This window comes from Mesitornis unicolor, unplaced genomic scaffold, assembly GCF_000695765.1.
Source record: "Mesitornis unicolor isolate BGI_N332 unplaced genomic scaffold, ASM69576v1 scaffold22104, whole genome shotgun sequence".
Lineage (NCBI taxonomy): Eukaryota > Metazoa > Chordata > Aves > Mesitornithiformes > Mesitornithidae > Mesitornis > Mesitornis unicolor.
Genome location: NW_010178576.1, coordinates 26,678 through 39,535, shown reverse-complemented (window position 1 = coordinate 39,535; position 12,858 = coordinate 26,678). Strand labels below are relative to the sequence as shown.

General features: G+C 40.2%; 1 protein-coding gene across 1 annotated transcript in view; it reads left to right on the top strand.

Annotated features, from left to right (window-relative positions):
* The window catches only part of DAAM2 (dishevelled associated activator of morphogenesis 2), a gene marked incomplete at its 3' end in the record, with an annotated part of 98,363 nt that overhangs the window by 59,846 nt on the left and 25,659 nt on the right, over window positions 1-12,858 (top strand). Inside the window, exons 6-12 of the mRNA XM_010182510.1 lie at window positions 3,887-3,997; window positions 5,075-5,178; window positions 7,288-7,354; window positions 8,267-8,384; window positions 10,002-10,140; window positions 11,574-11,632; window positions 12,046-12,230. Coding sequence (XP_010180812.1) covers window positions 3,887-3,997; window positions 5,075-5,178; window positions 7,288-7,354; window positions 8,267-8,384; window positions 10,002-10,140; window positions 11,574-11,632; window positions 12,046-12,230 — 783 coding nt within the window. The remainder of the gene's footprint in view (window positions 1-3,886; window positions 3,998-5,074; window positions 5,179-7,287; window positions 7,355-8,266; window positions 8,385-10,001; window positions 10,141-11,573; window positions 11,633-12,045; window positions 12,231-12,858) is intronic.

Genomic DNA, 12,858 nt, shown 5'->3' with positions numbered 1-12,858 from the left:
CAGGAATGTGGAGTTAGGATGATGAGCCCTTGGTGTCCTTGCTGAGATTCTTTTCCATCTGATGTATTCAAAATTGGTATTAGTGTAATTCTGTCACTGGCTCACTATGTGACCATGCAAATGTTGTTTTACCGTGAATTTCGTAGGTGCTTGTGAAGATGGAGGTTTCTAACATGCTATGAAAACTGAGAAAGAAGAGTCTCTGGTTTCAGTGTCGTTCATGTCTGCATTATCTTATTTATGACTGGTTTCCTTTGTGAAAGGGGCACAATCTTTCCTAAGCTGTTGCCTTTCTGATTATTGTTATGCTCGCTGCTTCCTCTCATTTCTCCCATGGAGTGAATGCATCATAGTATGACATTGTAAAATATTATCCATATTTTGAGCCAAACTAATGTTGCAAAGTCACAATGCCATACTGGCCCAGAAAAGTTTATCAGGATGTTCCAGTGCTCTTCCAGCCTAGTTTGCTACCTGAAACATCCACCCAGCTGGGGATCCCTGCAGGGAGACTTTTCCTCTTAGTCTGGAGAGAACCTAGGTGTTAGATACTGTCTGAAAGGTGCTGATTTCACTTGCCAATGAAAATAATAACTGGGCTTCTTCAGGCAGAACACTCTTGTTTTCCTCCTTAATGCTGCTAGAAATTTTGCAGCTTGAGGTGAAGGAATAAAGAAAGGTTAATATTGTCAGATGAAAAGGTGGAGATTAGGAGCATGTCTTCCAGAGCCCCCTTGGCTGGTTTGTGTTAAACACCATCAGTACAGACCATAATCTGTAGGGAGAAATCTAATCAATTTGGAATTGTAGTAGAGAAGCTAACAAGGAACGATTAAAATCCTGTATTCCCACTTGATTTGCTGCTTCCCCTCAGGGCTCATCTAAAGTCTTTTGAGGTTTGCTGCAGATTGAATGAAACCCTACTGGATGTCAGTGATGAGGAATAATGGGATTAAGTGAGGAAAGTTTTGTTTAAATAGTAGGAAAAACCTTTACAACCATAAGATCAATTGGGCCACAGAGATGGCTGCCAAGAGGTGTGGTGAAATCTTTTTCATAGGAAATGTTCAAGTGAAGATTTGAACCTCAGCCATTTGCAATGAGTTGGAAATACTGGAGTTTGGCCACAGTGTGTGGGTGTAGACTCTGATCTTTAGGAGCTGCATGAACTTACAGTGTTTCCTTCTATAGCTGAACAATTGCATGAAGATGTGTGGCTCCTCAGCTAGCTTAGTGCAACTCAGAGTTTTTGGTTTATTTGCTCTGACTTTGGCTTGGCTCCCACTGCATTCTGCCCCTAGTCCAGCTTTCTGAAATGCGGAATAGAAAACTTTTGTTAACATTCTTCAACCTGTCTAGATGGTGTATCTGATATGTTGTAGCATAGATTTTAACATGTTCCTAAAATTCCGTGAGACTATATGGTAGGAATGAGGCCTTTGAAGAAAACCAGCAAAGCCATCCTTCTTTTCGATATTTCTGTACTAATGGCTACTTAAATTATTCCAACAAGACACATATGGGTTGGATGTCAGTGCCAAATCTGACAGTAACAGAACTAAATATTCTCATTTATTTAACTTCTGCTTATTTGTCAAGTTGAAGAGTTACTTTTGTTGGTGAATTTAAAGACTTCTTAAGTGGGCTTCTGTTGTCATTGTTAGACATAGGATGCTGGACTGGACTATCAGTCTGGCTCAGTAGGGCCATTCAAGTATTTTTATGTAAGACTTATTCTCATTTCTAACAAAATGGGGAAAGGGTTGGTATTTGGTCATAACTACTGGGAAATCATGGATGTGATGAAAGTTCAAATGCCAGGAATAGGGACAAATGCTAGCTGGGCAATTTAGAAGATGTAAGAAAAAGCAGTTTATAAAATCAAGCTTGCTTCGTAGTGAACATACTGTGTTCCTATAAGCTCAGATATAATAACAGCTGTCAGTAGCAGTATACGATAGATCAAGAGATTTTTTTCACAAAAACAAGCAAAGGGCTTACATGAAGCCAGGACGATATTCTTTCTCGTGGCTAATGCGCAGGAGGATATTCCCCCTGTTTCTTGAGAAATATCTCCATGGTGATGTCCATTTTCTACAGGAAACAAGATAGACCTATGAAACTGATGACTAGCACAGGAAAGATTTTGCTATGAATGAACACTTTCAGTAGCCAGGAACAGAAGACTGACTAAAGAAAAATGAACTTCCTTACTCACCATCATAGCTTCAAAATATTCTTTAGATGGTCTGCTGAGCTGAGCATTAAAAAGTTATTTTTGTCTTCATTCTGCCTTTATGGCCAAAATTCTTGGGAAGAGTAAAAAGAATTCTGTCTTTTCTAGTGCATCAGCAAAACAAATCTATGAGAGTGGGGCATTTATTATTAATGCTGGAGTGAGATGTATACAATAGAACTGGCAAATCTTAAATGGAATTTCTTACTCTTCCAGTAAGGAAAAATCATCCTTGGAATTATGAACTGATCAGAGAAGATCCTGAAGAGAAGACTCATAGGTCATCAGCTCAAAGCTAAAAGTAGAGTTACTTTCATGGCTAATCAGTTTCTACATATAACCTCTTTGGTAAATATTCAAGTGGAATTAATCCTACATAGCCTGTATAAGGCACAGGCTACCAACATTATTTGTCAAGTCTTTTTTTTCCTTTGTCTCTTGATATTTACAAGATTATGGTAAAATATCTGTGTGTATGTAGAGATTAGACCAAAAGTATTTCTGTGCTAAATAGCCCCTGAATGCCAAATACTCCTGCTATTTGGTTAATAGGGGGACATATGGTCTCTGGAGAGACCTTCCAGCAGCCTCTCAGTATATAAAGGGAGCTTATGAGAAAGAAGACAGGTCTTTACCAGGTCTTGTGGTGACAGGACAAGGGCTAATGGGTTTAAACTAAAAGAGGCCAGATTTAGACTGGATAAAAGGAAGAGATTTTTTATTATTATTATGTGGGTGGTGAGGCACTGGAACAGGTCGCCTAGAGAACTTGTAGATGCCCCATCACTGGAAGTGTTCAAGGCCTGGCGAGATGGAGATTTGAGCAACCTGGTCTTGTTGAAAGATGTCCTTGCCTATTACAGGAAGCTTGGACTTAGATGATCTTTAAAGGTCACTTCCAACCCACATCATTCTATGGTTCTGTAACAAGGAAACTGGATCTCAACTGTGCTTCCAGTAGAGCTCTGTAATTCACCTCTGAGCTTTGGAGTTGTATGCACAGGGAATATTACTGTTGTTTTCAAATCTCTAAAAGGAGGTTACCAAGAGGTAGGTAATTGTCTGCTTCATTTGAAATGGTTGTAAGTGGAGGAACAACAAAAAATCTTCCAAGGTTCACATATAGGTTTTATTCCTCAAAAGACAGCTTCTCTTCAGAATTCTCTCTCCCTGTATACATAAGTGCAATCTATCCTGCTGAGATACGAGAAAATAATGAAAATTACTTGAGTGATGTGAGGAGAAAGTATATAGGAATCTGATGCTGGTTTTCTGCATGTATAAACTCCCTGTCATATTCACCATACAGAGTTAACTGACTAGGAAGGACACTGTTCTGCTGCTTTCTTAGATGATGTTGGCAAGAACTATAAAAGCATCTGCTTTTTCTCACTTAATAGCTTGTTTTGTTTTGTTTTGTTTTGTTTTCCTTAGGATCAGGTGGGCATTTTATTCCTATTGCTGTTCTTCATTGGTTTTATAATTTTTGGTGTGCCCAAAATTGCTAACCACCTTGTTTGAAAAAAAAATTTCTTTAAGCAAATATATAGCAAATCAAAATAAGACTGTGTGCATATTCCATGAACAGTATGCAAAATGGTGCAAGAAATTAGATTATATCCTCTAACCCAGCCTGCTGTTCTGTTTCAGTCATTGTTGAATGAGCTAGACCGAAGCATGGGGCGATACCGAGATGAAGTAAATCTTAAAACAGCCATCATGTCCTTTATCAATGCTGTTCTGAATGCTGGCGCTGGTGAGGTGAGTCGCTGCCCTGGAAATGCCTTCTAAAATGTTATGCTTGAATGAATTTACCTTGGAAATGGTTGGTAGATTCAGTCACAAATCTTGTGTTATTGAGTGGATATAATTCATAGAAAATAATGCATAATTGTTAGTATCAGTCTTAGAATGTCTTCTTTATTATTTCATTCCCAACCTCTTCTAATATAACATAGACTACTTGCACTGAAATGATTGCTTTGGGGTTAGGGTTTTTTTTTGTTTCGTTGGTTTGAGGTGGGTTTTTTTTTAGTTTTTTGTTTGTTTGGGGTTTTTGCTTTGGTTTTTTTTTTGTTTAGTTTTCTTTTAAGAACTGCATAGCATTTACACCTTGATTTCAGCATTTTAGAAAACATTTTGGTTTACCTTCAGAAATGTTTTGAAATGTTGTTTTGACTCAAAGCCAAACTCAAAACAATTAAATTTAAAAATATCAAAGGGAGACATTTCAGAAAAGACAGTTTGTTTTTCTACCATCAACAAGACTTTCTTTTAGGATAGTTTAAACTGATTTTGTTTCATTAAAAGTGTTACTTTTGTTACATTGGCTTTTCTTCATTTGGTTAAACCACAACAGACAACAAGCTCATAAGAGCTCTGTCTGGCAAGGTATTTGTCTCTATCTGCAGCAGCCCTGTCATGTCCCACTGAATAGGTGTCAAGATTGCCAGAGTATATAGTGATGTTATTACAAATAAACATAAAAACTAGGAGGAAGAACACAGTACTGTTCATCTGTAAACAGAAGTCAGACCTCTAATGGATTAGCAGGACAAACACTAATAACTTTTGTTCATTATAAAACAACATGGAGTGTGCTGTCCTCCTGACTGGGTATGCAGAACTCATTGTAGGTAAATGAAGACTATTTTTAGGTGAAACAGAGGCAAAGGTTTTTGGTTTTTTTTTTCCACTTTACTGAAATTAATCATCCCGTGAATTTGGTGTCCAGACAGAGGATATTAAAAAGCAGAAAACTGAGGCTTTAAGTAATTTTTTTAAATGTAATTAAAAGTTTTTTGAACCAAATAACTTGTTTTTCCCCTACTTTTTAAGGACAATTTGGAGTTCAGATTACACCTACGATATGAGTTTCTAATGCTGGGAATTCAACCCGTCATTGACAAGCTAAGAGGACATGAGAATGCCACACTGGACAGGTAAGACATGTTTTCTGAGAACAGAAAGAGTTCTTAGAAACTTCTCCATTTGGGTTCAATTTGAAGCACAAAGCTGTCTCTGTCTCTTCCTAAAACTGACTCCCCTTCAAGACAAAAAAAGGAGATGTGTCCTTAAAATTAAAGTCAGCACATGGAGTAGGAAAGATACACACTGAATTGGCAGTGGCTGTGTCAAGGAGTTCCTGCATTGCTTTTCTTCTAAGCTGAGTACGGCAATCAGAACAAAAAGAATAAAAAATGTTCTAATTCTTTTCTCTTGTAGCAAAACTGGAACAAAAGCCTGTCCTGGTAGGAGGGAGGGAAGCCAGCAGTTAATTGAATTCATTGAGATTGACTATGTGTGGTCAAGGTGCAGGTTCTGAGTTTCCAATGTTCTCTTTTAAGCTCAGTCTTTTTTGTGATCTGGCTTGTATCACAATCTTCCAAACAACAGCATTGGTACAACTATAAGAAAAGAGGTTCCTGTGGTGGGTGAAGGGGGGCAAGAGAGAAGATTGAGAAGCATCTTCAAACAGCCCTTCTTCTGCACCAAATATAACACTGAATGGCACCTTCAAATTACTCTGTTAAAAGTTAAACGAGTAATAAATGCTTTCTCCAGTAGCAATTCCATATTTTGCTGCAGTAATTGAAGATGCTAATGACCTAAAATTAAACCCTTCACAAAGCCACATGCTGAAATAAACTTGGAGTAAACAGTCTAAGCAATTTGACTAAGACACTTCGAGAAGCTGAAAGACTGATGAACCAATGAGGAGCTGGGTAAAATCCATTAACTTCACAAAATGAAGCCTTGTAAGGTGTAAGAGCAGGCAGCCATGGGACCCTACCTTATCCTGTGACCACATTAAACTCTGGAGCGGCATTGACCTACTGGTGTGCTGCTATGCCTTATTGTCTGCTACTCCAAGCTCCTTCCTACAAAGTGGGTCTGATTTGTAGGTATCTGAGATTTCCTAGATTGAAGCGTCAAGTTTGCCAAAGCACAAAGTGAAAAACCTATGGATCAGGCCTATGTCTGCAGCTTTTAAGGCACCATTTTCTCAACCATCCACTGTCAGGAGCTGCTATACAGTGATAGAGCTATCCCTGAGGGCAAATGTAATGTGCCTGAGATTCTGCATAAGCACCAGTTTAGCTCCAGCTCCCTGTTGTAATGACACCTGGCCTCACATCTTTGAGCAGGTGGAGGTATATACCCCTGTATTAATGTCACATGTCACATGCAGTTGTATGTGTCTACAGTTCGCTGCAGAGCTGGAACCAGTAATGTTACTTTTGATCTACAGCATTATTACCAAGAAGAGAATCTCTCCTACAGGAAATCCTTGTTCCTTTGGTCAGTAACTAGGAGTGTTTAGAAGGGGCTTAGGGACACTTTTGGATCTTAGAAGTTACAGTCCTGAGAATGATAACAGAGCTTTGAGAGGATCCCAGATGCCCGAATTACACAGACTATACACCAAGACTATACAGGAGGATGTGCCACAGCCTTTCTCCACATCATCTGCTGTGCTCTGATCTCTGTGCAAGAGAAGTCCAGATGCCGCAGTCAAGTGTGTCTCTCACCAGGTCCCCCAGATCCCAACAAAGGCATGCTGCTGTGCTTATCATAGGCAAATGTAAAGACAGTTGTGAGCTTTGCTGTTTAGCTAATCTACTGAAAGCACCTCTGCTCCACTGTGTAAAAGAAACAACTCATTAATGGTCCAATACCTCATTAACAAGTATGGCATGGACTTTTTAAAAATTTATTGTTGCTGCAGGCATTGCACTCATCACAAATAGAATATCCCTTTCCTATTTTATGTTTATTTTTAGCAGACTTAGTTCAACAATGTGACTTAGCACAAAGATTAAAGAGCATGTATATCTCAGCCAGTCATTCCTTTTGGCCTGTCACTGACCCCCATGAGTTGCCTTGCATACCTATCCCAACACTTCATGTAAGAAAGGGCTGCCAATATCCAGGTGTAGTAGCTGGAAATGAGGTGTTGCTGCTTCTGTAGTGACATGCTTAATTCAGGTCTGAATTATGCCATGAACATTGGCAGGTTTTGTTTGTTTTGTTTTTCTGTTTTCTCTTAGGCACTTAGATTTCTTTGAGATGGTCAGAAATGAAGATGACCTGGAACTTGCCAAGCAGTTTGACTTGGTAAGTTTTTCTCTGGAGTACCTGAACTTGACAAAGCTGAACACCCACTTTGGATGCTTGGTGCCACTTTCCTTTGTGTTCCCTGAAAATGATTGACTTTGGTGCTGAGAGTGGCTAGTGCTCTTGTTTTCACTGCTTCTCATTTAGTAAGTTGTGGGTCTGTGATGTGTGAACAATGAAAACAAGAATCACAGACAGGGCTTCTGCCAAGTGTCTTTGGCAAAGACTTTTTTTCATTTGTTTGGCTGAAGGTTCAGGAATAGAGGAGATTCTTGGCCCTGCTCTCATGTTCTCAGCCCTGATGATTAAGATGCATTCTAGTTTCAGACATCACCTTTACAGGACCATGGGTGAAGCTTGGGCTCTTCTCTGATAATTTTCCCAAGATTGCAAGAAACTCTCCTGAAGACTGTCATCTCAGAGCCTGTGGAGAGGATCAGTATTCTAGATTGGGTGGATTTTAAAGATGAGCATAAACCAAGGACAGTTTCTGTAACCTCTAGCAACAGTAAGAGACTGTAGGGTCCAGAATAGTTACAGTTTTTTCATGACCAGCTTTTGCCACACACCAATACAGAACAGCTAGCCCTTTCTCTCTTTGCTTCTACTATTTGTGCCACCACTTTCTAGGACCCAAATGTTTTACTTGCTCCAGAACAGCTCTGGCTGTTTGCATGCCTCCTACCTTCCTAGCCCTTTACTTTGGGGATTTTTCTGTACTGGAGTGGGAATGGGAATGCTGGTCTCAAAAACCCTTGTGCCTTTTCCTCACTGGAACTTGGAGCTGGACATTGCAGGAGATTCTGTAGAGGTACAGTTGCTGGAAATTTGCCTGTCTTAGTGCTGATCAGATCTTTCACAGTTAGCCAGGCTTTCACTGTTAATGGTTTTTCTCTTGTTCTTTCATTTCAGATCCACATTGATACAAAAAGTGCCTCTCAGATGTTTGAGTTGATCAAGAAGAGACTGAAGCACACAGATGCCTATCCCTATTTGTTATCCATCCTCCAGCACTGCTTGCAGATGCCATGTGGGTACATCACAGCTTTCCAGAGCAAAGGGTATTGAAGAACTAGGTGAAGCTTTGGTGTAGGTACAGGGTCACAGATACCAGGACACACACTGCCCTTGTCTTCCATTGGCAGTGGCTGAGGGACTCGTTATCTTACACTGACTCCATCCAGCAGCTTTTTGTTGCAGTACTTAGAGCAGCAGCTTGACCTCTCTGCACTTGCAAATAAAACTAAGTAGCGGAGACATTCCAGTTATTCACTGACAGAGCTTTTAATGATTTTAAATTAGAAGTTTTAAAAATGAAAGAACCCTTGTGCTCTATATCAGGGAATTCCCAGAAATAGATACCATTTTGAATATTAACAAAATGCATGGAGGAATTTATCTGGTGAAACAATACAGTACTGAAAGCTGTTCTGTCACTGGGAAATGCCACAGTAAGTCTTCAGGCTGCTATCTCATGGCAATGTACTAGTGGAGAGCTCCTTAACATAAAATGAAAAATAATATTGGCATTTGCTTTCAAAAGAAGCGGTAGGAGTAGTGTTGTTAACCACAATAAAATAATTCAGTTATGCTTCCAGAGTGTAGCAGCTGTGCAAAGGCATAGCAAGAACACTTAAGAACTGCCTGCATTGATCCTGTTAAGTATCAGGTGCTGGTCTTCATTACTTTCAGCTGTACTTGAGCAGTCAAACTGAAAAGGGAACATGAGGGAGATGTCATGTGGTGGGCTTTTTCAGAAAGTAACATGATGTGTTTTCAGGCACTCATTCGATTCAAGTACTGCCATGCGTAAGTTCAAACAGTTGTTTGTCCCAGTGGTCTCTTTGATATTAGTCTTTAAGACAGTGCTTGAGCTTTAGTATTGACCTGGATTTTTGGTGGCTGAAGGGCTAAATCCTTCTAGGCCATGACAGGATTGTATTGGAGCAGTTTTAAAGAAATTAAAGGTCTAGTTTATACGCAGAAGTGCAGAGCCCCAGGGTTTGTGGGGCTATGGAAGGGTTTCCTAGGGAAGGTGAGGTCCAGCAACAGCTTTCAGTCCTGAAACAACCAGCAGTCCTGAACCAACAGGGCTGAGGTGAGCTTTATGATGCTATGGCTCTTCTGTTTGATAAGCATGGGATCAGACCCTTTGATTCAATTTCGGTTCTTTCTCTTCACATGGCTTTTTGGTCATGTTTGTATGAATTTTTCATGCCAGTTGAGTTTCACTGAGCATGCAGATAGAACATCTGTTTTTACAGTATCTGGTCACGATGTTACCTAGGTACCAAAAAAAACCCCCAGCATCAAGCCCCAGAAAATACTGAGTAACAGCTATCACAAAGAAATCACTTGTGTAGACATTTAAAGTGCAATTTAGAGCTAATCTGTCAAATGGGCTGCACAGCCTGAATGTGCAAATTGGGTGCAGGGTTGCCCATGCCTGTTACATGCTATTCCAATTTGCCAAGTGGTTGTAAATAATCTGCTAGCGACAGTTCGGAGTTAGACTTTGTGTTCTGCAACTTACTACATAACAAGGTTGAGGTGGAAGATGGAAAGGAAGGTATGCCAGTCTGTTGGCCAGTCTGTGCATTTTGGCATGGAAATGGATGTTCTCATAGGTTGGTCTTTTTCCATACAGATAAGAGGAATGGAGGAAACTTCCAGCAGTGGCAGCTGTTGGACAGAATACTCCAGCAAATTGTTCTTCAGGATGAACGAGGAGATGACCCAGATACAACTCCATTGGAAAACTTCAATGTCAAAAATATAATTAAAATGTAAGCTACATTATTTTGTTTATTTCTGTTATGCGAGTATACGATAAGCATGCAGGTGCTTAGGAAATAAAATATCCTATCTGAGGAGTTTCTTATTTTAACTTATAGCTTCTCATTGTCTTAGTTGTCTTCTAAATAGTTTTCTTCATTGACATCTTAAGTAGATATTTTCTAGCAAAGTCCTTGCCTTTGGCTTATAATGACTGTTAAGCTGATTAGAAGAGCAGAAAAAATAGCCATGATTTTATAAAAAGGCTTCTTCATGCGCCTTTTTTCATTCAGAATGTTGATGAAAGCTTTCATTGATATTCCAAAAAAAAAAAAAGAAATGCGGTCATCTCTACTTATATCTCATTCCTCCCTAATGAGCACATAGTTTAGAAATATTTCAAATAGTGGAAAGCAGCCCCCACCTAGCGCACAAAACCTTTTACCTCTTCATAAAATGTCTGCATGCTCTCACCCACAGACTTGGCTGAGGGCACTGCCGTTATTTTTTCCCATAGGATCCATCATTTGAGAAGTCTAGCTACATGAGCTGGCTCTCATCTCAACTTCCCCGTTCTCAGTCCTTTTTTAGCCAAACTTTTGGACTCTTCATCCCATCCATCTGCCTCTGCAGGTAATTCATGGCCCATTACCCTTCTGAATTATCCACTGAAAAGAGCATTTTATAGAACATAAGTTTCATATGAAACCAAATTCTCCTGTACTAAAAATCTTACAGTCCCTGTTACAGGCATGAGCCAAAATCAAAACTGATTTCCTCTCATGGAAAAATACACTGGTGTTGATCTCTTTCTGTCTGTCTGGATATCAGACTTCATTTTAGACCTCATGCCTGATCTTCACTTTCTACTTCCATAGCTACTCCACATTCTGCATATCTAATCAATCCCCAGGATGCCCTGCATATTTTCTGTCAGTAATAGGAAATAGCTGTGCCAGTGTGAGATATGAGCATTTCCTTGTTACTGATATATTACCCAGTAGATAAGCATCCTCCTTCCTTGTAAGAAAGAATAAATAGAACCAGAGAAAGTAGAAAAAAGATGGCAATCTGGTCTTTTATTAAGGGCGGGGTAATTTGTAACCCACAGCAGCTATGATTATTTTAGTGATGACTTCTCTGTTTCAAAATAAGTAGACTTGGCACTTTGAGGGCATTACCTGAATGGAACATATCAGGATTTTTTTCTCCAGGCATTCCTTTACCCCTTTCCAGGACTTTGAGCAACAAGCCATCACACTTATATTAGCTGCTGGCTACAATAAAGACCAGGATCTGGAACTAGACTGACCACTGGTATGACCTTGTATAAAAATGTAAAATTCACCAGGTTGCCATTTGCTGATCACTGCACATAATGGCCACTTGCCTTTCAGCCTGGGTAGCCCAGAACACGTTTAAATGATCTAATTTCATCTTTCAGGCTGGTGAATGAAAATGAAGTCAAGCAGTGGAGGGACCAGGCAGAGAAGTTTCGGAAAGGTGAGTGTGTCCTCTTGTGCTTAAGGAGGCAAAAGAGGTAAAACTGATCCTGACTCAGTCACAAAGCAGCGAGCAGCAGAGCTGGGCACAACTTCTCCTTTTGTGGACAAACCGTACTGTGTTCCCTCTAGTACATTTGGTCTTGTGGTGATCAGTTTATATGTTTTTTAGGATGGGCCTTCCCTCAGTCCCCACATGAAGTGATTTTACAGTCTAAGTGAAACTTGGGCATTGCTGTCTTGATGACTGAAGGTCTCTGTCAAGACAGTCAGACTCTGTTTTCTTTTTCCTACTCATTATACATCCCTAGTTGAACTGGGAGATTAGTCAGCTTTCTTTTAGCATAACCTGCATCTCTTTGGGGCCTGTTCTTGAGCTTTAGTTCATCTGTCCCACTTGCCTGTTCCCCCTAGATCATGCCGAGCTGATGAGCAGGCTAGAGAAGAAGGAGCGGGAATGTGAGACAAAGACCCAGGAGAAAGATGAGATGATGAAGACACTGAACAAAATGAAGGACAAGCTGCAGAAGGAATCTTTGGAACTGCGCCAGACCCGGGACCAGATGAACGACCTGGTGGCTCAACTTAATGAGTTCTCGGTATGAGACTGGTACTTTTCCCATCCTTGTTTAAAGCCTGTTAACTATTGAATGATGAACAAAAGCACATTGGGAGTGCATCACTTTCTATGGTCAGGACAGAGAGAGACTGTCTAGCCTAGCCAGCTACAAAGGTGCATACTTAAAAGCTGCTCAGCTTTTAGCTGAGACCAAAATCCCTGAACATGTGATATAGAATGGATAATACATTGGCTGCTCTGTTCCTTCTCCTCAACCACCTTCTTTGCAGGAGCTACGGAGGCACACTTGCCCTCCTCCAGCCATAATTTTTACTGCTGAGTAGAGTGGCCGTGGTTGTTATTTCAGTGGAATAGAGAGAAATCTCCCAAATATGAAAGTAAATTTGGTAAAGAAACAGGATTCCTGTCATATTTCAAGAGCATCTGTAATTTCTTGGAGCTCTGCAGAAGTGACATTTGCAGCTGCTCCCTCCTGCTTGGTACTCCTGTCCCAGCAGTGTGTCTGAGCCTCAACTCGTCAGGACACAGCCCTGAGAAGTTAGACACTGCAGAAAGCAGATTCATTCCCTCTTCCCCTCTCCTACTTTGCATTTGTGGGGCCTAATGACAGGTATTCAGTATTTCAAACCCTAAGGTTTAAAATCCAG